The sequence below is a fragment of the Macaca thibetana genome, chromosome 2 (genome assembly GCF_024542745.1).
Source record: "Macaca thibetana thibetana isolate TM-01 chromosome 2, ASM2454274v1, whole genome shotgun sequence".
Taxonomy (NCBI): domain Eukaryota; kingdom Metazoa; phylum Chordata; class Mammalia; order Primates; family Cercopithecidae; genus Macaca; species Macaca thibetana.
In genome coordinates, this window is record NC_065579.1 from 165,963,195 (window position 1) to 165,987,172 (window position 23,978).

Sequence of the window (23,978 nt, forward strand, 5' to 3'; positions counted from 1 at the left end):
TGCTATAGTTTGTAGCGTATTTTGAAATTAGGTAATGTGATTCTTCCAGCTTTGTTTCTATTGTTTTGGCTATTTGAGGTCTTTTGTGGTTCCATATAAATTTTAGGAATTTTTTCCTAGTTCTGTAAAAAACACCATTGGAATTTTGAAAGGGTTTACATTGAATCTGTAGATAACTTTGGGGACTATGGACTTTTAACCAAAAATATCCTGTGTTCTTCCAATTCATAAACACAAGATATTTTTGCATTTGTTTGTGTCTTCAATTTCTTTTTTCAATGTTTTATAGTTTTCAACGTGCAGATCTTTTACCTCCTTGGTAAGTTTTATTCCTATCTATTTTATTTTATTTTATTTTATTTTTTGATGCTATTATGAATTGACTTCTTTTTTGGATAGTCCATTGTTAGTATATAGAAATGTTACTAATTTTTTGTGTTTTTTTAATCCTGCAAATTTACAAATGTATTAATTCTATTTTTTGGTGGTTTTTAGTGTTTTCTATATGAGATAGTTTAATTTCTTTGTTTCTAATTTGAATGGCTTTTGTTTCCTCTTTTTGCTGATTACTCTGGTTAGGACTTTCAGTACTATATCGAAAAAAACTATTGAGAGTGAGCATTCTTGTCCTGTTCCTGACCTTAGAGGAAAAGCTTTCAGTTTTCAGTTTTTCACCATTAAGTATGATGTTAGCTGTGGGCTTGTCATATATGGCCTTTATTATGTTGAGGTACCTTCCTTCTATAGCTACATTGTTGAGAATTTTTATGATGGATGAATGAATGGATGTTAAATCTTGTCAAATATAAAGATATTTATATCATCTTGATGAATTGACCCATTTATCATTATGTAATAACTTTCTTTATCTCTTGTTACAGTTTTTGACTTATATATATTTTATCTGATGTAACTATAGCTGCTCCTGCTCTTTTTCAATTTCCATTTGCGTGGAATATCTTTTTCCATTTCTCACTTTCAACCTGTGTATGTTCTCAAAGCTAAAGTGTGTCTCTTGTTGGCAGCATATAGTTGGGTTTGGTTTTTCTATTCATTTGGCCACTCTGTCTTTTGATTGGCGAACTTATTTCATTTATATTTAAAGTAATTGTTAATAGATACAGACTTACTACTGCCATTTTCTTAATTGTTTTATGACTTTTTTAAAAATTGTTTGTTTCTTTCTGTCTTCCTTTGTGATGTGATAATATTTTGTAATGCTAGGTATTTATTCCTTTCTCTTTATCTTCTGTATGTTTACTAGAAGTTTTTTCTTTGTGGTTACCATGGGGCTTACATAAAACATCTTGTAGTTACATGTTTATCTTAAGCTGACAAACCTCTTATTTTTAAGCTGGCAATAGTTTAACTTCAACTACATATAAAAACTCTTCATTTTAACTTATCTTGTCCCCACATTTTATGTTACTTATGTCACAATTTAATATTTTTTAATATTGTATATCTATTAATCCATTATTGTAGCTACAGTTATTTTAAATAATTTTGTACATTAACTAATATTAGAGTAAAAGGTGATTTATGCACCATTATTACAGTATTATTCTGAATGTGACTATGTTCTTGTCTTTTCAGTGAGTTTCACACTTTTATATATATTTGTGTGGTTAGTTAGCATCCTTTTGTTTCAACTTGAAGAACACCCTTTAGCATTTCTTGTAAGGCAAGTAGTGATGATAAACTCCCACAGTTTTTATTTGTGTGGCAGTCTTTATCTCTCCATTTCTGAAAGGCAGCCTTGCTGGATACAGTATTTCTGGTTGGTGGTTTTTAGTTTTTGTTTTCTTTCAGCACTTTGATTCTATCATACCACTGTCTTCTGGTCTGCAAGGTTTTGCTGAGAAATCTGCTCATAGTCTCAGGAGTGTTTCATTATATGTGACAAGTTACTTTTGTTTTGCTGCATTCGAAACTCTTTGACTTTTGAGAATTTCATTATAATGTGCATCGGTGAAGATCTCTTTGTATTTGATCTACTTGAGGTTCTTTGGGCTTAATGAATCTAGTTGTTCGTTTTCCTCTCCAGATTTAAAAGCTTTCTGTCATTGTTTCTTTAAATAAGCTTTCTGTTTCTTTCTCTTTCTGTGCTCCTTCTGTGACTCCCATAATGTATATATTGGTAAGCTAGATGATATCCTATAAGTGCTGTAGTCATTCTCCATTCTTTTCATTTGTTTTTCCTTTTTGTTCCTCTAAATGAGTAATTTCAAACGACCTGTCTTTGAGCTTACTGATTCTTCCCCTTGATTGCATTTATACTTTCCATGGAATTTTTCAGTCCAGTCATTGTGTTTTTCAATTCCAGAATTTCTATGTGGTTCTTTTTTATGGTTTTTATTTCCTTGTTGAAATTCTCCTTTTGTTCATGTATTATTTTTCTCACTTTGTTTAGTTGTTCTCTTGTAGCTCACTAAACTTTTTTTTAAGATCATTGTTTTGAATTCTTTGTCAGCAATTCATAGATCTCCATTTAGGGTGGGTTTCTAGGTGGTTTGTTTCATTCTTTTTATTCTGTTGTGTGTTCCTGATTCTTCATGATTATTATAGCTTTGCATAAATGTCTGTACATTTGAAGAAACAGTAGTCCCCCTCCTCCATATTTATGTACTGGCTTTGACTGGGCAAGATCTTCACCAGACATCTTGGCTAGAGATTTTAGGCCTTTGTCCCTCACTGCTCCAGCTGTTCAGTTTGTTTGTGTATTTGTTTCAGAAACCTGTAATTTCTTGCTTTCTCCAGTGTCTGATTTTGTTACTTTGTAGATCTCCATTTCTTTAGGGGTGGTTATTGGTGTTTTGTTTTGTTCCTTTGGTGGTGTCATATTTTTTTGATTATTCATGATCCTTGTGGCCTTACATTAGTGTTTGTGCATTTGAAGTAGTACATCTTTTAGTCTTTATAGGCTGGTTTCAACAGGAAAACCTCTTCAGCAGTAAGCTTGGTCAGAGATTCTGGGCAGCCCAGCTGGCAGTGTCCACTGGCAGGATTGCTGCTGGAGTCTTGGGGCATGATGGCTTGGTGGCAGTTTCAGTGCACATTCAGGCCCAATTCCTGGGTCCATGAAGATTAGCTTGGAGGCTGTATACACTAGATCTTGGATCCACATGGGCAAGCCTTGGTGTCTAAGTCCATGGTAGTGGACTTAGTGAGGGTATGTCTGGATCCTGGGGCCATGAAAGACAGTCTGTGGTTAGGATCTACTGGAACACCCTTATTGACTGGGTCCATGGGGATAGTTCTGGGGCCTGGGTCTGTGGGGACTAGACTGATTATCGGGATGGTCCTGGAGTCTGGGTCATTGGGGGTAGGCTTGCAGTCTGGGGCTACATGTCTGGACTGGCACTGGGGCAAGCCTGGAACCTGAGGTTATAGGGCCATCCTGGAGTCTGGAGCTGTGGGGGTTTGTTCTTTTCTCAATTCACTAGTTTTTTTCCCCCAGTGTTTCTAATAACCTGCTTAATTTTTCCACTGAGTATTTGATTTCAACTGCTATATTTTTTAGTTTTAGACATTTTATTTGGTCTTATTTCAAATCTGTATGTCCTTTTATCAGAGTGGTTCATTGTTTCTAAAGTTCTTTCCTTTTTACCTTTGACAATAATTTTTTTTTTTTTTTTGAGACGGAGTCTTGCTCTGACGCACAGGCTGGAGTATAGTGCTATGATCTCGGCTCGCTGCAAGCTCTGCCTCCCAGGTTCATACCATTCTCCTGCCTCAGCCTCTCTGAGTAGCTGGGACTACAGGTGCCTGTCACCACGCCTGGCTAATTTTTTATAATTTTAGTAGAGATGGGGTTTCACCGTGGTCTCATTCTCCTGACCTTGTGATCCACCCGCCTCGGCCTCCCAAAGTGCTGCGATTACAAGTGTGAGCCACTGAGCCTGGTCAATAATTTTTAACATAATTATTTGATAGTCTCCATCAGATAGTACAATTATCTGAAAATCTTGGGGGTTTCATCAAACTTTTTATTATATGTGCTCAACTTAATTTTCCTATATGTGTTTTGTAACTTTGGATTTTAACCCCTTCAGGGTGCCTTATGTAGGAGAACTTCTGGTGTTTGGGTTTAAGGTGTTTTTTTTTTCAATGTAATTTTGCATTTTCCTACTCCAAGGGTTGAAAAGGTATTTATTATCAGAGTAAAAAAATCATTGTGCTAATTTCTTGGATATTTCTGTACCATTCAGGTAGTATAATTTAAACCTTAAATAATTCAGTGGTACTGGATCATTAAAAAAAATCTGAAGTAGAATTTGTCTTCACTCACACCAAATCAGATGTACTTTAATTTGATATCTCTCTTTGCTGGTAGGTGAATTTTTCAGTCCTCCTTTTTATTAAGGGTAAGATTCTTTGGAGGTTTGTGCCTTGCCTTTTTATCCATGTGAATATGAAAATACAGACTCTTACAATACCAAGACTTGTTTCCTCCTTCCGTAAAGATGGCCAAGCTATGCATGCATTCACTTATTGCTCAAGTTTTTGGTGCCTTCTATATGTCTTACTCTCTTTAGGTTCAGCTCTCATTCAAAGGATGTTTGTGATGGGAACATTTTTAGGATATCTAGTCCATAATACTGCTAACCCCAGATACCCCTTGGAGAGTTTTTGCCAGAATCAAGTGAAAGTCCAGATATAAAAGTGCTTTGAAGACTAATAAGAATTTTTTATGACTCCTAAAAAGATGTGTTTATTGAGGATTTTAATTTGGGAACTAATTTTCCTTTAGTCGGGGCTAACTTGCTTTTCTTTTTTCTCTCTTGATTTAGGGATGCACTCATTTTGATACAATGGAACATAAGAGCTTTCATGGCTGTGAAGAACTGGGCCTGGATGAGGCTCTTCTTCAAGATCAAGCCTCTTGTTAAATCTTCAGAAAGAGGAGAAGAAATAGCTGGACTGAAGGAAGAGTGTGCACAATTACAGAAAGCCTTGGAGAAATCAGAGTTTCAGAGGGAGGAACTGAAAGCAAAGCAAGTATCCCTCACTCAGGAAAAAAATGACCTGATTCTTCAGCTTCAGGCTGTGAGTAGCCACACCATTTGTTCTTTAAATCAAGTTTTTAATTAGACTTCCTTGTTAATCAGGCAGTGTTGACACGGAAGAAAAAAAAATAGATGCATGTGCTTTTCAGATACCAAAGGATTTTATAAAACCAAAGACAATGAAAACAAGGAGATACCCTGTTTCATAGTGAAGTGATTTCATTGGCAAGATGTCTTTTAAAAAGGGACAAATTATCAGATGGATTTTTACTGTATAATAGCACATCATGGAGGCCAGGAAGCTCTGGATCTTAATTTAAAGTTTGTATGTAGCCCATGACCCATTAGCAAATCAGCAGACAGGATTTTAGTAGGTCCCAAGAAAAGCTTGACTGAGATCTTCAGGAATGTTGCAGTGTGCTTCTAGTCAGATATCCTGATTTTGGTCTCCCTACTTCCCCTTCCTGGGTCCAAATCAACATTACTAATGAGTTGAGTTTTTAAAACAGTTCTTAACCTTGACTTTGTATCAAAGTCATTTGTGAAACATTAAAAAAATAAAATAAAGATGCCTAGACTCCACTCTCAGATATTTTGATTAAGCAGACTCTGTGTAGGTCCAAATAATCTCTATGGGTGACACTGATATCCAGTCCAGATTAAGAACCATTGTCTTTAAAAAAGCATCATGTCGCTTCCCGGGTGAGCAACCCTCAGATCATATAATATGTACATTTTTAGACTCCAAACCCCTGGTTTTGGTATTCAAGCCTCTGTCTACAGTATGATGCTAATGTGTCATTACTCACTGTCTTTCATGTTACTCCTCCCTAGCCACCTGGACTACTGTGATCCCAAAACAGCCCAAAGGGCCAGGATGAAATTTTAACCACCTTTATAATACTTTCCTCTCTACTTAGCACAGCGTTAAGTTGAAAAATTCTGTGTTCAAATATAATTTTTCTTGCTTTTTAAATAAGAAACAACAGTTTTTCTTATTTTTAAACTTTACCAAAAACAGAGAAAATTTAGTACTTTCAGACTGACACAAGTTATTCTTTTATTGTTATTACTCTTTAATATTTTGAAGCTGTATTATCTACCAGCATGCCAAGAGGCTGTATTTTATGTAAGACTTTACACCCAAACCCGCATTTCTGATACATATTTAACATAGCAGTGATTCTACAACTTCAGTGTATACCAGTCTTACCTGGTGTGCTTGTTAAAAATACAAATTCCTGGGCCCCATTTCAAAGCTACTGTAAGAACTGTAAGAATCAGAATTTGTAAAATATTTTGGCTTAGGGAAGAGGTAACTTTGGTTGATACCGGGCCTCCCAGTTTCTATCATTCTTCCTACTGATGGAAAGTAGCCAGTGCTACCTGGGTTGATGCAGGAGATAGAAATGGACCCAGCTTGTGTAGGGCATGGTAGACAAAAGCTACCATGTCAAAGTAGCAAAGTAGCTACCATGACAAAGGTGCATGTCAAAGATCATCATGGGGAGCATGGGAAACACATGGAAGCAAACTCCAGAGCAAACCCAAGAAGGCTGAGATGAGTTCAGATTGTAACTGTGATAAAGAAGTTGACAGAGCTATCATTATATATTATTATATATAATATCTATTTTAAGATTATTTGTTTTAAGGGAGAAAGCTAAACACAAAATAATCCAAAAAAAAAAAAAAGAAGTATTTTGAAATCCTTCTTTGCTTAGTCAAAATTCCACTAGAACTGAGTGACCTCGTTCCAATTAACATTGTGAGTACGTCAGAAAGCTGCCACTGGGGAAGGAATCTTCCTACTGCTAAACTGCCACACCATTGCTCAGTCAGCCCCCAAATCCTGCTGTCATGTTTAATGAAGAGATCAATGATGGTCGATTGGACTGTCCTCTTTGTTCAGTGGTGGTGACAGGTCTTGTATACAGGCTGAATGGAATGCAGCAAAAACTGTTCTGCTTGTCAATCTGGGGTGAACTAAGATAAAGTGTCCCCATTATTTCCCATACGTTGGAAGCTTCTCCGATTTGCATTCACCATTCCTAAATGTCCTGATACTCCTTTTTAATTTAGCCCCTGTTTTGGGATTTTCAGTGAAGTTGTACATTTATTATTCCATACCTCTCTCCATCTGTGCCTCTTTGAGCCCCGTTTGCTGGGTAGGCAGCCATTCTCCAGCCAGGAGCTACTCAGAGGCCAATAGCCTGGATTTTTATCTCCCCCCAGTCTCCCACTCTTGATCTGATTAGCAGACACAAGCTAAGTGAGGCAAATGGATCATTAATACATTGCCCAAACTGGCATGTTGTGAAGGATGGATGAGGTCTAGAGATGGAAGATGAAAATGTATGTAAAGTTATATTACAGCAAGACCAACAACAATAAAGAGCTTGCTTATGAAGAAGAGGTTTTATTCAGCCTCTAAAGAAGACAAGTTAGAGGGGTTTAAAGTTATGAAAGGTGCTCTGTAGTAAAAACCCCCTTTACTTTTTACTTGACCCATAACACACTTTTTACTTGACCCATAACACAGGAACAATGGGTCACCCAGTAAGAGCTGGAGGCAGTGCCTGTGCAAGGATAAAGGAAAGAGTACTATATGCTCTTTGTGTAACTTTGTACTATCAGAATCATTGAGGCAAAAATTTTAGTTCGAAATAACAGTGAAATCTAGTTAGTGACTTGCAACTTATGAATTCTAAATTTAGCCTATGAATTTAAAAAACATATAACTCAGCTCAATTTATTAGAAGAGATGTATATTAAACACGTACATCCGTGCACTTGTAATAGTTATAGTGCAATATTCTGAGGGAACTCTGCTTTCTTAAAAGATGATTTTTTGAGCAGTTATCTACCTCAAACTCTGTGCCCGCATGGATGTTTCCAGAAGCTGTGGTTTAAGCAGCACACCACTGATTTTTGGAGGCACGCTAGCTCCTTTAGGCCACCAGGATTCTATTAAGTGCTTTAGAAGAGGTAATCTAATCTACTGAATTGGCCTGAGAGATCGAAAGCACCTCCAAACACAAGCAACTTCTCCACTTCTCAGTGATCTGATCAGGGACCTGGGAATATTATTGCAGCTGTTTAGGAAAGGTAGGTGAAAGTGCTGGGCAGAGGGCAGGCAATTATCTCTTTGCTATGTGTTAAGCAGCATTTTCGCCTAGCTGATAAATTACTTCCAGCTGTTGGCAACAATTTTCTCCTCATCATGGCAGGAGCAAGAGACACTGGCAAATGTTGAAGAGCAGTGCGAGTGGCTGATTAAATCCAAGATCCAGCTGGAGGCCAGAGTAAAAGAGCTGTCGGAGAGGGTGGAGGAAGAAGAGGAGATAAATTCTGAGCTGACTGCCAGGGGGCGGAAACTCGAAGATGAATGTTCGGAGTTGAAGAAAGAAATCGATGACTTGGAAACAATGTTGGTGAAGTCAGAGAAGGAGAAACGTACTACAGAGCACAAGGTACTTTTTCCATAATGTTAGTTTAGAAGGCCTAGCAGCCAGAATTCCACTCTCAAATCAGGTTTTGGTATCTGACTTGCTCTATTTAAGTTAATTAACACAGTGGCCTGCAACTTTGCAGCATTGAGAGTCAGAACTGGCACAAAATATAGGGTCTGATAAACTATGCTCTCCCAATTCAGATTTCCAGTTTGAACTTATGGAACCTTATTTAACTTCCCAAATGAAACATTTTCATTTGTTCCAATCCTATTGCATCTGAACTCTATAATAGAGTAAAATGGTTTCATGGGGCCTGTAAGAACCCTTTTTTTTTTTTTTTGGAAGGAGAATGAGCATGATATGGTTTGCTAAAAGATAATTTGGGATGTGCCTGAGTCCCCAGCTGTGTCATTGATTTGGACTTTGACCTTGAAGATGTCACTTTAATTCTAGTTAAGGACTTTCGTGTTTTGTTTGTTTTGGCTGAGAGTTTGTTTGAGGGTTTTAACTTGCGCATCTGTGTGTAGATTGAGGACAGTGAGGAGTCTGCATCAAGCCTCTGATACAGTCTCCAAAGTGACACCGTAATTTTGTCAGGCTATTAAATAGCACTCTTATTTTTATTGATTCCCTTTCGTAAAAAGCACATGGGCCTGATACAGTCAACTTCCACGTTTGCATGTTTTATCAGCTGGAACCCTTCTTTAACTGCCACTTTCTTGGGATACTGAGGCACAACACGATCGGTACATGCCATGACTCCTCAAAAGAAATCGCAATTGCTTTTAGTGTTGTTACTGTTATATAATAATGTGAATTAAATTGGCCATCCAATTTAGTTCATATTAATAATGTTAAATAATTATGAATAATGTTAATTATTTACTCATATTAATGTTTAAACAGAATACTCCATTTCCTGACCATGACAGATAACAGATCATTTTTGTGGCAGAAAAACTAAATTTAGCTTTAGAAAGTGTATCAGGAACTTGGCTAAATACAGCTCTTTATGACACTGGATACCTCATGCGTTGTTCTGGACGACAAAAGGAGATGACCCTCAGTGTTATGCCCAACTTTCCAGCAGTGGCTTTAATGAAGCTGTCATCTTCTTCCCACAGGTCAAGAACCTGACTGAGGAAGTAGAGTTTCTAAATGAGGATATCAGCAAACTTAACAGAGCAGCCAAAGTTGTGCAGGAGGCCCATCAGCAGACCCTAGATGACCTGCACATGGAGGAGGAGAAGCTCAGCAGCCTGAGCAAAGCAAATCTGAAGCTGGAACAGCAAGTTGTTGGGGTCAGTAACAGTGTATCTGGTTAGTTAGCTATCTGTCTACATATATACATATCTCCAGTTTTTAATTCATTAATTTATCTTGACAGTTTCAAGAAAACCTAGTAGCATAGTTTTCCTGATTATTCAGAATAAAAGGGTTATTTTTTTATACACAAAACCACGACAGTATAAGAGAGGTCTCTGCATATAATCTATCAGTTTTTAAATGCAAATTTCATTCAACCCTGGACGATAGTAAAAGAGCATTAAGATGCATGGTAAAGGGTTATCACTCTAGGTGACTGGCTTTCCCCATATCTCCCACGGAACCTGGTGTTTTGTGCTACAGATATGCTGGTACTTTATTTGACACTGGTGTTGAAGGATTCGTTTTAAAGGCCGTGTGTGTTTCCAGTGGTGTGCTGAGATTTATTTATGGTTGAAAGATACGTGAGGCACAAGCTGTGTTCTACCTACACTATTGGAAATTACTTTTAAGATTCTAGAGATGATGCCCTTGTTTTGCTTCTAAATGCCCTGTGAAATAAAACTGTTTCACACCGCACACCGGTTTCAATGTGTGGGTTCATAATTCTTCCTTTTTCCCACCCCAGCTGACATAGTGTATGCTATGCATTTATGCTCACAGTAGTCCCCACTTTTATAAAGTGTAGCCTTTATAAAATTGTTGACAAGGGTGGTTAGGTTTTTTTTTTTCCTTGTCTGCTGCTCTTTCTTCCTGCCTCTATATAAGTTTCTTCTATTACTTATTCGTTGTGTTACATTTCTTCCTATTTCCACTAATTACATATCTCACAAAGCCTCAGCATAAGGATTTTTGGGTGTTTATATATGTGCATGTATATGCACATCACACACACCTGCCCACACCCACACACCCACACATTTATTCTCTCCTGGTGTCTTAGTCCATTCAGGCTGCTATAATAAAATACCATAAACTGGGTGGCAAATAAATAGCAGTTTATTTCCTACAGTTCTGGAGACTGGGAAGTCTGCAATCAAAGTACCAGCAGACTTGGTGTCTAGTGAGAACACATTTCCTAGTTTATGGAGGGTGACTTCTCCTTGTGTCCTCACATGGCAGAAGGAACAAGGAAGCTCTCCAGGTTCTCTTTTATAAGGACTAATTCCATTCTTGGAGGCTCCACCTTCATGCCCTCATCACTTCCTAAAGGGCCCACCTCCCAACACCATTGCACTGGGGATTAGGATTTCAACGTATGAATTTGGCGGGGACATAGACTTTCAGTCCACAGAACTCAGTGTTCATCTACTTTCTGATTTTCACATATATCCTTTCCAGAATTTCTCCCTCCCTCCCAATTTGAATTTCATCTCTTTGGCTGGTTACAGAGCATATCTTCCATTGTTTTAAAGTAAACGTATCAATAAATAAAAAGCCATATTGTGACTGTTATCTAGCTTCCTGGAAAATTAACCTCTATATAATTCCTGGCAATACTAATCCATACAAAACTGGAATGTTCTGATGGAGGACATTTAGTGAGGAACCAGAATATGACATGATGTTATGAACTAGAAGAGGGTAGCAAGGTGGTGACAGGGCTTAAAAATCATGCCATGTGAGAATGTGTTTGAATGGGCCAGTGACGCCTAGGGTTATTCCAAATTATTAAGGATGATCATGCGGAAACTGATTTGCTTGGTGTTGCTCCAGGGAGCAGAGCTGGTGCTTGTGGAGAGAATTTACAGGAAATATTTTGGCTTCTTATGAAGAAGCACTCCCAAGTAAATGGACTTATCCACCCGTGAAATGAGCTGCCATGTGAAGAAGTGAGCTTCCTATCATTGGAAAGAGATCAATCAAGGGCTCACTGGCCATTTCTTGTTGGTTCCTTCCCTAAGACAGAACTCCTATTCTGTAATTTCTAAAGTTTTCTTCCATCCCTGTGATTTCTGGATTCTTTTGTTAACCTATTGACATATGCAATATTTATTTGGAAATATCTGTGTTACTGGGCATCATTTATAGAATTTGTGCTTGTGTCTTTCTTTTTCCAGAAGGTAAGTGGTTAATGAACACATCTAGTGAAGTATAAACTCTACCTATTTATTTGACTAAATAATGTCTCCTTTTGTCAGCTTGAGGGTGCCCTTGAGCAGGAGAGAAAAGCGAGAATTAACTGTGAAAGGGAACTGCACAAACTGGAGGGCGATTTAAAGCTGAATCAGGAAAGTATGGAGAACCTGGAAAGCAGCCAGCGACACCTGGCAGAAGAGCTGAGGAAGTAAGCCACCTTTCTGTTGACATGAGATTCTTGGAGACCTTATGTTAGAAGGAACAGCTTTCTTGTTTCATTTATCCTTAGGACTCCAGGGCCAGATAGCTCAAGACCCAAGGCAAGGATAACAAACCTAGGAAATGATTTTTTTTTTTCTTTTCTGGACTTTATTTTATAGTTGTAAAGAGACTAAATGCATAATCTGGAAGGACGTAAAGAAGAAAGTATCTGACTAGCAAATGAGAAAGAATGGTGTAAGATATATGAGATGTAAACTATTGGGAACTTGCAGCTGTAAGTCAAAAAAATAAAAATGATTCTTTTTTACTCATGAGACCAATGGCATAAAATGTAAAAAAAAAAAAAAAAAAAAAAAAATCCTCTTGTGAAGACTTACATACTCTCTGATTACTTAAATAATATGTTTGTCAGACATAACTTAATATTTATATAGGAATTTTGGTGAAATAATTTACTATATAAATATTAAACCTTAAAATCTAAAACAAGCCATGACAATGATCAAAATTAGGGAAACTTTCAACTTATTTGGATTCCTTACACCCCAAGGAACTCAGAGCAAGACGGCTTTCTCAGTTTAGTTCTACTAGTCAGTGACATGGGTTTTCTCACCTTCTCCCTTTTGTCATCTTCCTCTGTTTAACTAGACTTTTTTTTTCTTTTAACCATTAGGGTTAAATTTATTTAGATTATACCAAATAAGAGAGGAAAACAGTGAGGATGAAGAGTAAGATAGGTCAGGTTGCTGAGGTGGGTAGATCATGAGGTCAAGAGATTGAGACCATCCTGGGCAACATGGTGAAACACCATCTCTACTAAAAATACAAAAATTAGCTGGGCGTGGTGGCATGCGCCTGTAGTCCCAGCTACTTGGGAGGCTGAGGCAGGAGAATCGCTTGAACCCAGGAGGCAGAGGTTGCAGTGAGCCGAGATCGTGGCACTGCACTCCAACCTGGCGACAGAGCAAGACTCTGTCTCAAAAAAGGCCACATTAAAGATGGTAGTAGATCAATGGTTGAGGCCCACAGTGAAAGAGGAAAGAGAGTCCATTGACCAGCTGTGAGCGTCTGGCTTTCTTGTTGGTATATACATATATGCTATTATACATGCTCTTGGTGAGACTTGACTCATATTCTGCTAATAAGTTACTGGGCTTAATAGGTGTCTAGAATGATGAAACAAGCGACCTTATGAATGGAATGGAATAATTAAAACAAAATGATGATAGAGTTCCCTTAGCATTCAGTTGTGAAGATTGTGTTTCAGTACAAATGATAACCAGCAAAGTGTAAATGATACTCTATGTCATGTAGGCCACAGGTCAAGAGTTTTAGCATTTTATAAATCCATATTTTTAAAAAGTTGTAACTTTATTAAAAAACTTTTCCCCTAAATAGACCTATGTATATTTGAAACAATAAGTGATAAAGGTGGCATTTCAAATTAACAATGACAAGAGATATAGTAAATGGTATTGGAATTATTGGCTATTAATTTCCTGAGGTGAGAGAAATTGCTACCTCATACAATTTATACACACAAACTTCAGTTGCACTAATGAACTCAATATCAAAACAAAGCCATAAAACCATTAGAAGATGACAGATTATTCACAATAGCCAATATGTAGAAACAGCCTAAATATTCACCGATGTATGAATGTATAAAGAAAATGTGGGGTGTGTGTGTGTGTGTGTGTGTGTGTATGTGTATATATATACATACATACATACATATACACAAAAACCTATTGAAATAAAAAATAAAATTTTAAAAATGAAAAAACCCCCAAACACACACACACACATATTCATACATACATCTGTATACATATATATACACATATAAAATATACATACACAATGGACTATTATTGAGCCTTGAAACCCCTGCCATGTGCAACAACATGGATGAATTTGGAGGACATTATACTAAGGGAAATAAGCCAGTCACAAAAAGGAAAAAGACTGCATGATTCCACCGATAGAGGTATCTAAAATAATCAAATTCATAGAAACAAATTCATAGAAAAGTGCTTGCCAAGGGCTGGGAGGAGGGAGAAATCATGGAGAGCTGCTGTTCAATGAGTATAAAGTTGGTTATATAAGATGATTAAGTTCTAGAGATCTGCTTTACAACATTTTGCCTGTAGTTAACAATACTACATTTTGTACTTAAAAATTTAAGAGTAGAGCTCATGTTAAGTGTTCTTACCACAATTTTTTAAAAATTCGAATAAAAGATAGTCAATAAGTCTTAGGAAATTGACAGGCTACGTCTTCTTGAGCAAGTCACAAAAAGCCAAAGACAAAAGGGAGATATTGATATATTTGACATCAAAATTTTAAACATGTGGCAAATGCCAATACAAATAAAATGGAGACAGGTTATACAGTGAGAGAAAAATTTGTAACACATATAAAAAATGTCAAGAATCCAAGGAAAATCTATAACTAAATAATTAGATGAACACACCTAATAGAAAAATGGGCAAATAACACAAACAGGCGGTCCATTTGGTTTATTGACCATTTAAATATACTAATAGTTGACAAGATGCAGTCATTACTAGTAAATGAGGGCATTGCAGATAAAACAAGGAAATAGTAATCTATTTTCTAAGAAAATTTCAGAAGTATGATATTAAGAATAAATGTAGAGAAGCAATGATCTCACACTGTTAGTGGAGAGCAAGGGACAGGGCTATCTGATTTTTCAGCACTTACCTATACATTACCCAGCAATTTCCTGCTCAGTATCCACTCTAGAGAAACACTCTCATGTATACAAGGGGCATGGTTATTAATAGTGTGATTTGTAAAAGCAAAATATTAAGGAAAACCTAAGTGCTTATTGTGAAATTCACAAACTAAGGAATGTCTAAATTGTGAAATACTATGTCATAGTTAATTTTTAAATGGAGTACTCTGTGTAGGCTTGTGTAGAAAAATATATTATTGAATTAATAATAATAATTATCTTAAAATATAATAGCTTAAGATTTTTAAGCTTAATATATTGATAAAAATAAATTCTCAGGCTGGGTGTGGTGGCTCATGCTTGTAATCTCAGCACATTGGGAGGCGGAGGCGGGCAGATCACCTGAGGTCAGGAGTTCAAGACCAGCCTGGCCAACATGGAGAAACCCTATCTCTATTAAAAATACAAAATTAGTCAGACATGGTGGCACGTGCCTGTAATCCCAGCTGCTTGAAGGCTGAGGCAGGAGAATTGCTTGAACCTAAGAGGCAGAGGTTGCATTGAGCCAAGATTGTACCATTGCACTCCAGCCTGGGCAACAAGAGTGAAACTCAAAAAAAATAATAACATTCTCAATTCAATAATATATTTAAAATATTAAATATAACAATATAACTTCTGTGTGCTTGTAGGCTCCACACCAGGTGGAAGTTGCCAAGGCTTGGGGCTTGCACCCTCTGAAGCCATGACTCAAGCTCTATGTTGGCCCCTTTCAGCCATGACTGGAGCAGCTGGGACGCAGGGCACCAACTCCCTAGGCTGCACACAGCATGGGGATCCTGGGCCCAGCCCATGAAACCAACTTTTCCTCCTAGGCCTCTAGGCCTGTGATGGGAGGGTCTGTAGCGAAGACCACTGACATGGCCTGGAGACATTTTCCCAGTTGTCTTGGGGATTAACATTTGGTTCCTTGTTACTTATGCAAATTTCTGCAGCTGGCTTGAATTTTTTCTCAGAAAATGGGATTTTTTTTTTTCTATCACATTGTCAGGCTTCACATTTTCCAAACTTTTATGTTCTGCTTTCCTTATAAAACTGAATGCAGGCGGGGTGCGGTGGCTCACGCCTATAATCCTAGCACTCTGGGAGGCTGAGGCGGGCAGATTCTGAGCTCAGGAGTTAGAGAACAGCCTGGGCAACACAGTGAAACCCTTCATCTACTAAAAGACAAAAAATTAGCTGGGCATGGTGGCATGAGCCTGTAGTCCCAGCTACTCGGGAGGCTGAGGCAGGAGAATTGCTTAAACCTGGGAGGTGGAGGTTGCAGTGAGCCAAGATTGTGCCACTGCAATCCAGCCTGGGTGACAGAACGAGACTCAGTCTCAAAAACAAACAAACAAACAAAACACCAAAAAAACCAAAACTGAATGCATTTAACAGCACCCAAGTCACCTCTTGAATGCTTTGCTGCTTAGAAATTCCTTCTGTCAGATACCCTAAATCATCTCTCTCAAATTTAAAGTTACACAAATCTCTAGGGCAGAGGCAAAATGCCACCAGTCTCTTTGCTAAAACATAACAAGAACCACTTTTGCTCTGGTTCTCAGCAAGTTCCTCATCTCCATCTGAGACTGCCTCAGCTACGATTTCATTGTCCATTTCATTATCAGCATTTTGGTTGAAGCTATTCAACAAATCTCTAGGGAGTTCCAAACTTTCCCCCATTTTTCTTTCTTCTTCTGAGCCCTCCAAACTGTTCCAACCTCTGCCTGTTACCCAGTTCCAAAGTCGCTTCCACATTTTCGGGTATCTTTTCATCAGTGCCCCACCTACTGGTACCAATTTACTATATTAGTCCATTTTCACACTGCTGATACAGAGTTACCTGAGACTGGGTGATTTATACAGGAAAAAGGGTTTAACAGACTTACAGTTCCACATGGCTGGGGAGGTCTCACAATCATGGTGGAAGGCAAGGAGGAGCAAGGCACATCTAAAATGGATGGTGCAGGCAAAAAGAGAGAACTTGTACAGGAGAACTCCTCTTTATAACACCATTAGATCTTGTGAGACTTATTCACTACCACAAGAACAGCACGGGAATGATTTGCCCCCATGATTCAGTTACCTCCCACTGGATCCCCCCTACAATATGTGGAAATTCAAGATGAGATTCAGGTGTGGACATAGACAAACCATATCAGGTATCATAGCCAAGAAAACTTCAGATGTAGGCATAATCATTGAAGTTTTAAAATGAGAATGAATTATTGTATTATATCTATAATTTAAAAAATATTTAAACAAAATGGTATTTTTACTTTTGGTTAAAGCCTGGCTGTGTTTTTTATTGATTTATAATAATTGTACATGTTTTTGGAGTGCATGTGCTATTTTGATACCTGTATACAATGTACAATGAGTAAATCAGGGTAATTGGGATATCTATCACCTCAAACATCTATCTTTTCTTTGTGTTAGGAATATTACAATTCTAACTACTTTAAACAAAATGTTATTAATCTGAACAATTGTATTTGATATCTTCTTCTAAACAGAAAAGAATTAGAAAACAGTCAGATGAATTCAAAAGTGGAGAATGAGAAAGGCCTGGTAGCTCAGCTTCAGAAGATGGTTAAAGAGCTTCAGGTAATCAATTATCAAATATGCCTGTGTACTTACATTTAGATCCATGGGTGATGACTCATGGGTCAATGACAAATTCTCTGCCAAGGTATTCATATCCTTAGCCAATCACAGGCAGAGGCAGAAAAGAACAGTGGTTAAGAAGGGAAATTGTGGCATTCCACAGATGGATTTAAGCTTAAATTTCCTTGTAAGAATAATAAAAATGAATAGCTAATTTGTTGAATCCTTGCTGTGAACCAGGCATTGTGCTAAAATCCAAAACTTGTTTTTTTTTCACTCATGAATCCTTCTGGCAACCATTGAGCTCATATTATTAAATGCAACAATATATTTAAGTAGTAAGCACAGTGCCTGACCCATGGTATGCATTCACTGTTAGCAATTTAATTTTTATGATGATTATTCTTTGTGATTAGAAGGTGATTGAAAATCAATAAGTTATATAGGTACTTGTGGCCTCAAAACATTATTTGATAATGGATAGCTATTTATAAGTTTTAGACCATGTGAGTTTTATAGCATATGACCATGTTATAAAGTAATTTTACACACAGATGCACACACACACATTTAGATGGATAATTTCCCTTTGGAGCTAAATAAATATCTTAGTAATATAACCATGACTCAAATAATTTTGGAACCTCTTTCTGATATTTATCTTCTGAGATATTTTGAGCCAAATAAGAAAACCAATCTCAATGTTTTGTAAACATATTTTAGTTTCAGACATGCTATTAATCTCCAAGTGGTTATCATATTCATCAGGCTTGTCTTCAAATGACTCTTGACTTTATCCAAAATAAAAATAAACATTTAAAAAACCCACAAACTTTTCAATATATCCAAAAGACAAATTTCCTTACCTTGATGACTCAAAAAGTTCTCTAAATATTATTTCTGACAAAACATTTCAGAAATATTTGGTTCAATGGTGGTATTATTTGGGATAAATATTTTCTTGGATCCCATGATAACCAGTTGGAAGAGGATCATGGTTACTTGAATGTGGAAATCATACTTTTTTTTTAAGCACCTTTTCTGTCATACCTCATCTATAGAGCTGATAGACTACTTATTTGATACAATCTAGAAATTAGTTTTTTCTAAGCTACAGTAGTCTTATTTAATGGAAAGGAAAACATATTCTAAAACAGTTTCTATCTTGTTTTCTCCCCATCCTAATCTATGCCTGATTACTTAAGGTGATGATAGTAACATCAATGGCTTCATTGTACTGTAATACAGTGATGTTATCATTATTTGTAGACCTATTTGACCTCTACTAAAAGGGCTTGGGGCTCTGAGAGTTGTTATCACTTCTTTTTCCAATAATCCTGCTTCTGATGATACCGTGTCTCTACTCACTTTAGTAGTCCACATTCCTTCACCAACTCTCCTTTGTTATTTCAAATCTCTTCCTTGAAATCTCCTGTAGACTAGAAAACCAAGTAACCAAGTTTTTTAGAATTGTGTGTAAAAATTAAATTGAGGCTGTTTCTTACAAGTAAATTGCTTGAACTTGAAGATGTTCATTTTATTGATCAGATTTTTGCCCAAGTCCTAGATAGGTGAGATCAGATAAACGAATTTCAGATGAGGAAGATTTTTGTGTATAAAATTTACCATTCCAATTTTTATGAATGCTCTTAAACACTTTTTTGTCACATGAAAGATATTTTCCTGTTTCTTTGGGAAGTGCTCTTTACTAAGCTTTCCCCTTCATGTATATAATTTAATGAGCTTGCCCATCATCAGGGGCTGAGCAATTTGGCAGAACTGCAAATTCTAATTCTGGTCTTGGTATTGAATTGGGGCAAATCACTTAACTTCTGTGTATTCTGTTTTCTTTAGTTATAAATTAGGAACCAAAAGGTTCATGTTAGCTTTGTGATAAAAAAAAAAATAGAGTAAAGCTCTTGCTACAAGTGCTTAGTAAAAATCAAAATTATTTCTTGCTACAGACTCAAATAAAGGATTTGAAAGAGAAACTAGAAGCTGAAAGGACCACTCGAGCCAAGATGGAAAAGGAGAGAGCTGACCTCACCCAAGACCTGGCTGACTTGAATGAGAGACTGGAGGAGGTAGGAGGAGCCAGTTTGGCTCAGCTGGAAATAACTAAGAAACAGGAAACCAAATTCCAGAAGCTGCGCCGAGACATGGAAGAGGCCACGCTGCACTTTGAGGCAACTTCTGCATCTTTGAAGAAGAGACATGCAGACAGCCTGGCTGAGCTCGAGGGCCAGGTAGAAAATCTACAGCAGGTCAAGCAGAAACTGGAAAAAGACAAGAGTGACTTGCAGCTAGAAGTAGATGACCTCCTGACCCGTATTGAGCAGATGACAAGGGCTAAGGTAAATACTCCCATCCATTCTCGTGGGCTTTTGAACATGGAAGTAGGGAGAGGAAGAAATGGGAGGGGAGGGAAAAGAAAAATAAGCCAGCTTAGTGGCTCAGTGTATTTTCTAATGAAGAATATAGTTCTTCAGTTGGAATAGATCAGGCCTGACCTTAGTGGTCATTGTTAAGGTCACACAGCCATCACCTGAATGTGACCTGACAGTGGCTTCTGGTTTTACCAGAATTCCAATCCATGTTCCTTATGGACTTTTTTAGTGATGGCACAAGTAAGTGAGCTGGAAATCTGAGGCCATTATCTATGTCTCTCTTGAAAAATGGCTTTTGTTATGAGTGCTCCTCAGTGATGGCCTGGATACTCCTAGAGCCTATCTGAATGAATGGTGTACACAAACAGCTTTGCTGAGAGGAGGGATCTTTTTCTCCCTCATGTCCTCTGGCATCTTTTTAATCAGCCAGTACTATAAGAAAGGTTCATCACATGTTCTTTCTTTACTGAGCCCATTAGCCTATATGCTGCAAGCTGTCATGTCAAATGTTACTATGAGATCATGGCTATCAGCGACCCTGTCTTCTGGTAGTTGAGAGGAGCTTTACCTTAGATTAAGCAGAGCAAATGACTAGTTGCTGCAACCTTCTCTCCTTGTAAACAGATTTTATAAAGTCTGGGAAAGACATGGCCTGACAATAAAGCTTGATCTCCATGGACTATGGCCAGAAAAATGTAGAATATCTTCAATGATATGGAGTGGTTTCTGAAATGTTTAATATTAATTCCTTTTAAATACCATACTGAGTAGAAAGAAACAGTCTCTCTCTCTCTCTCTCTCTCTCTCTCTCTCTCTCTTCCTCTCTCCCTCTCTCTCTCTCTGTGTGTGTGTATGTGTGTGTGTGTCTTAGTCCATTCCTGCTGCTATAACAAAATACCACAGACTGGGCAATTTATAAATAATAGAAATTTATTTTTCACAGTTCTGGAGGCTGGAAAGTCCAGGATCAAGGTAGCAGCAGGTTTATTGTCTGGTGAGGTCGCTCTGCTTCTAAGATGGTGCCTCTTGCTACATCCTCACATTGCAGAAGAGCAAAAAGGGGAAAGGGACAGATGCTCCCTTGTACCAGTCCCATTGATGAAGGCTCCCATCCTCATAACTTCATCACCTCCTACAGGCCCCACCTAACACTATCACACTGGCGATTGTTTCAACATGTGAATTTTAGGGGACGTATTCAGTACATAGCATTCTACCTCTGGCCCCCCAAATTTATGTCCTTCACATAAGCAAAATACATTGATTCTACCTCAGTAGGTTCCAAAGAGTTAAGTCATTTCAGCGTCAACTCAAAAGTCTAAAGTCTCATCTAAATCATATAGGAGTGAAACTCAAGGCATGATTCATCTTGAGGCAAATTCCTCCTCCAGCTGTGAGCTTGTGAAATCAAACAAGTTATGTGTTTCCACAATAAAATAGTGGAACAGGCATAGCATAGACATTCCCATTCCTAAAAAAGAGAAATCAGAAAGAAAAAAGAGGTAACAAAGGGAAAAGCCCAACATAAAACAAAGCAAACAACATTAAATCTTGAAAGTTGGGAATAATCTTTTTTGACTCCATGTCTGACCTTCTGGACATACTGGGGTGGAGTTTGGGTCCCCAGGGACCCACATAGCAGTGCCCCCCTGACAGGAGCTGTCAGGAATTGAAGTTGGGTGCTTGTGACTACTCCTAGGTTAGTGTTGCATGCTGGTGGCTCTATAAGTCTGGGGTGTTTGGGGCAGCTCTGCCCTCACAGTTCTACTACTGCCATAGTGGGAGCTCTCTGTGGTGGCCCTGCTTCCATGGCAATTCTCTGTCTGAACCCCAAGCCTCTCCAAAATATCCTTTGAAATCTAAGTGGAGGAGCTATGCTTCCATATCTCCTGCAGAGTTAGCACTGTATGGATGCTGCTATGGTTTACAGCATGTGCCTTCCAGAGTGGTAACCTGAGCTGAACCTGGGCCTGCCTGAGTGGCAGAGGCGCACTGCACTGGCATGTGGGGAGCAAAGACTTGAGGCAGCCCAGGGCAGCAAGCTCTGAGGTCTCACGGGAATCCTCTCTTGAAATCATGTTTCCATCAAGGCCCTGGCCTTCTGGGCCTATGTGGGTGGGACAGCCACAAAGGTCTCAGAAATGCCTTCAGGATCATTCTTCCATCGTCCTGATGAATAGCACCCATCTTCTTTCAACCCCCACTAATTTCCATATCAAATGTTTGGTTGTCTACATCCTTAGTGTTTCGTTTTGTTTTTTTTCTGAAAATACTTTTTTATTTTTCACAATCTGACCAGGCTGAGAATTTTCTAAATCTTTAAATTCTGCTTCTCTTTGATTATACATTTCATCTTTATTTCTCTCTCTTCATATTTTGTTTTAAGCAATCAAGAGAAGCCAGGAAGCCCTGAACACTTTCTTTAAGGATTTCTTCCACCAAATATCCTAGTTTATCACTCTTAAATTCTGCCTTCCACAGGGGACTAGGGCATAGTTCAGCCAAGTTCTTTGGAACTTTGTAATAAGGATGGTCTGTCTTCCAGTTTCCAATAGGATATTCCCCATTTCCATTTAAGACCTCAGCAGAATTGCCTTTACTGGCCGTATTACTATCAGCATTGTAATCACAGCCGTCCAACTAATCTCTAAGAAGATTAATTCTCTCTCTACAGCTCTCCTCTTCTTGTGACCCCTCATCAGAAGGATTCTTAATGTTCCATGCATGGGAATATAGGCTTTTTCTAGCAGTAGGTGTGTATCTCACTACCTCCTTACTCCTTTAATCCCTGCCATCTGTCTTTATTTCTCCTGAAGCTGGCACTTCCTCTGAACATCTCTGTCACTGGCACCTGGTTTCTTTTTATAACTCAGGTTCTAAGCCTCAACCACTTCTTTCCTCCCTATTTGCTTTTCAGTCAATTATTGCAGCAGGTCAGTCTTTACCACCTCATAGTTTTCCATTCCCATTCTCATATAGGTCTCTCTACCTTTTAAGTATATTACTGCAGTGGTTTCCTAAATTATCATTTTTGCTTCTAGTCTTTCTTTTTTCAAATCATCCTATATTTATATGCCTAATTTAATATTTATAAAGTACTCAGAATATTTATAAAGCATGGATTTATTGAATTATGTCCCTGCTTAAAAATGAACTCCCAACTTCTGCTTTCAAGGTACACTGTAACTTGTGATCAGAGTCAACTTGTCTTGCAAGTTATAGATCCCATTGCTTTGTTTCATGGACCTTCCATTTCAGCTTGCCTTTCACCAAATATTTATCTTTACACTGATGTGCCTTTTCCAAACTAATTATTCTCTTTGGAATGCTCAAGTTCAACCTCCTGCATTACAGACTTACCTGTTTTTGAGTTCCTATAGCACTTTTGGGGTCCCTCTTTATACTCATGCATTATCTAGTCTTTTAACTTTGCTGACACTGAAAGCAGAAAGTAGGTCTCACTTCCATGTTTACTACAGTGCTTTGTAGAGTCTGTGCACTCAATTACTAGCATCGACTTTTACATGTGCCTCTTGGAGCTCATAGATTCAGTGACTTGTCCAAGGTCACACAATTCTATGGAAGAGATGAATTTCAATTCCAAATCCTGTGTATGTCTGTTGGTGAGCATGTCCTATTGCTGCTTTAAATATTTGTTGGCATGAGAAATTGTTTCTGTTAACACTCATAGGCATATACATTAGGCTAAACTGTTCCTTGAATTGTTTACTTTATCATTTTCTGAATTATAATGGCGAGAATGTCAATGCTCAGTGGTACAGTGGGGACTGAAGCATTTTCAAAAGCATATTATGCTGACAGAGAGGCTCAGGGCGATTTAGAAGTTATAGGAAATCTCACAATTATCTTGATTATTTTGAATTCCCATTGGTCCCTGCATTTCTGGGAGGCAGCATTTTTATGCATCATTTTAAGAATCAGCTATAAGATAAATGTGCCTTATTCTATTAACCTTCTCATCCCTGGTATCAAAACATACCGCTTATCCTTATGCTTAAATTAAAAATTCTTTTGAGGGTACAACTCTTTTGCATGCTGTATCCCCGTATAGGCCACTTTTAGATAAACAATCTAATTGTCTTTTTGCAGATCCTGTTTATGAAAATATTTTATACATGGAAACACTATACCATTGGTTAGCAGTGCCTATGTGGATACCTACCATGTGAAGCTATGCCTAAGGGCAAGT

The 23,978-nt window shown here is 37.8% G+C and overlaps 1 protein-coding gene across 1 annotated transcript in view; it reads left to right on the top strand.

The window, feature by feature from the left end:
• Window positions 1-23,978, top strand: part of MYH15 (myosin heavy chain 15) — a 128,966-nt gene that overhangs the window by 61,333 nt on the left and 43,655 nt on the right. Inside the window, exons 22-27 of the mRNA XM_050781421.1 lie at window positions 4,794-5,049; window positions 8,240-8,482; window positions 9,589-9,765; window positions 11,872-12,017; window positions 17,291-17,381; window positions 19,346-19,735. Coding sequence (XP_050637378.1) covers window positions 4,794-5,049; window positions 8,240-8,482; window positions 9,589-9,765; window positions 11,872-12,017; window positions 17,291-17,381; window positions 19,346-19,735 — 1,303 coding nt within the window. The remainder of the gene's footprint in view (window positions 1-4,793; window positions 5,050-8,239; window positions 8,483-9,588; window positions 9,766-11,871; window positions 12,018-17,290; window positions 17,382-19,345; window positions 19,736-23,978) is intronic.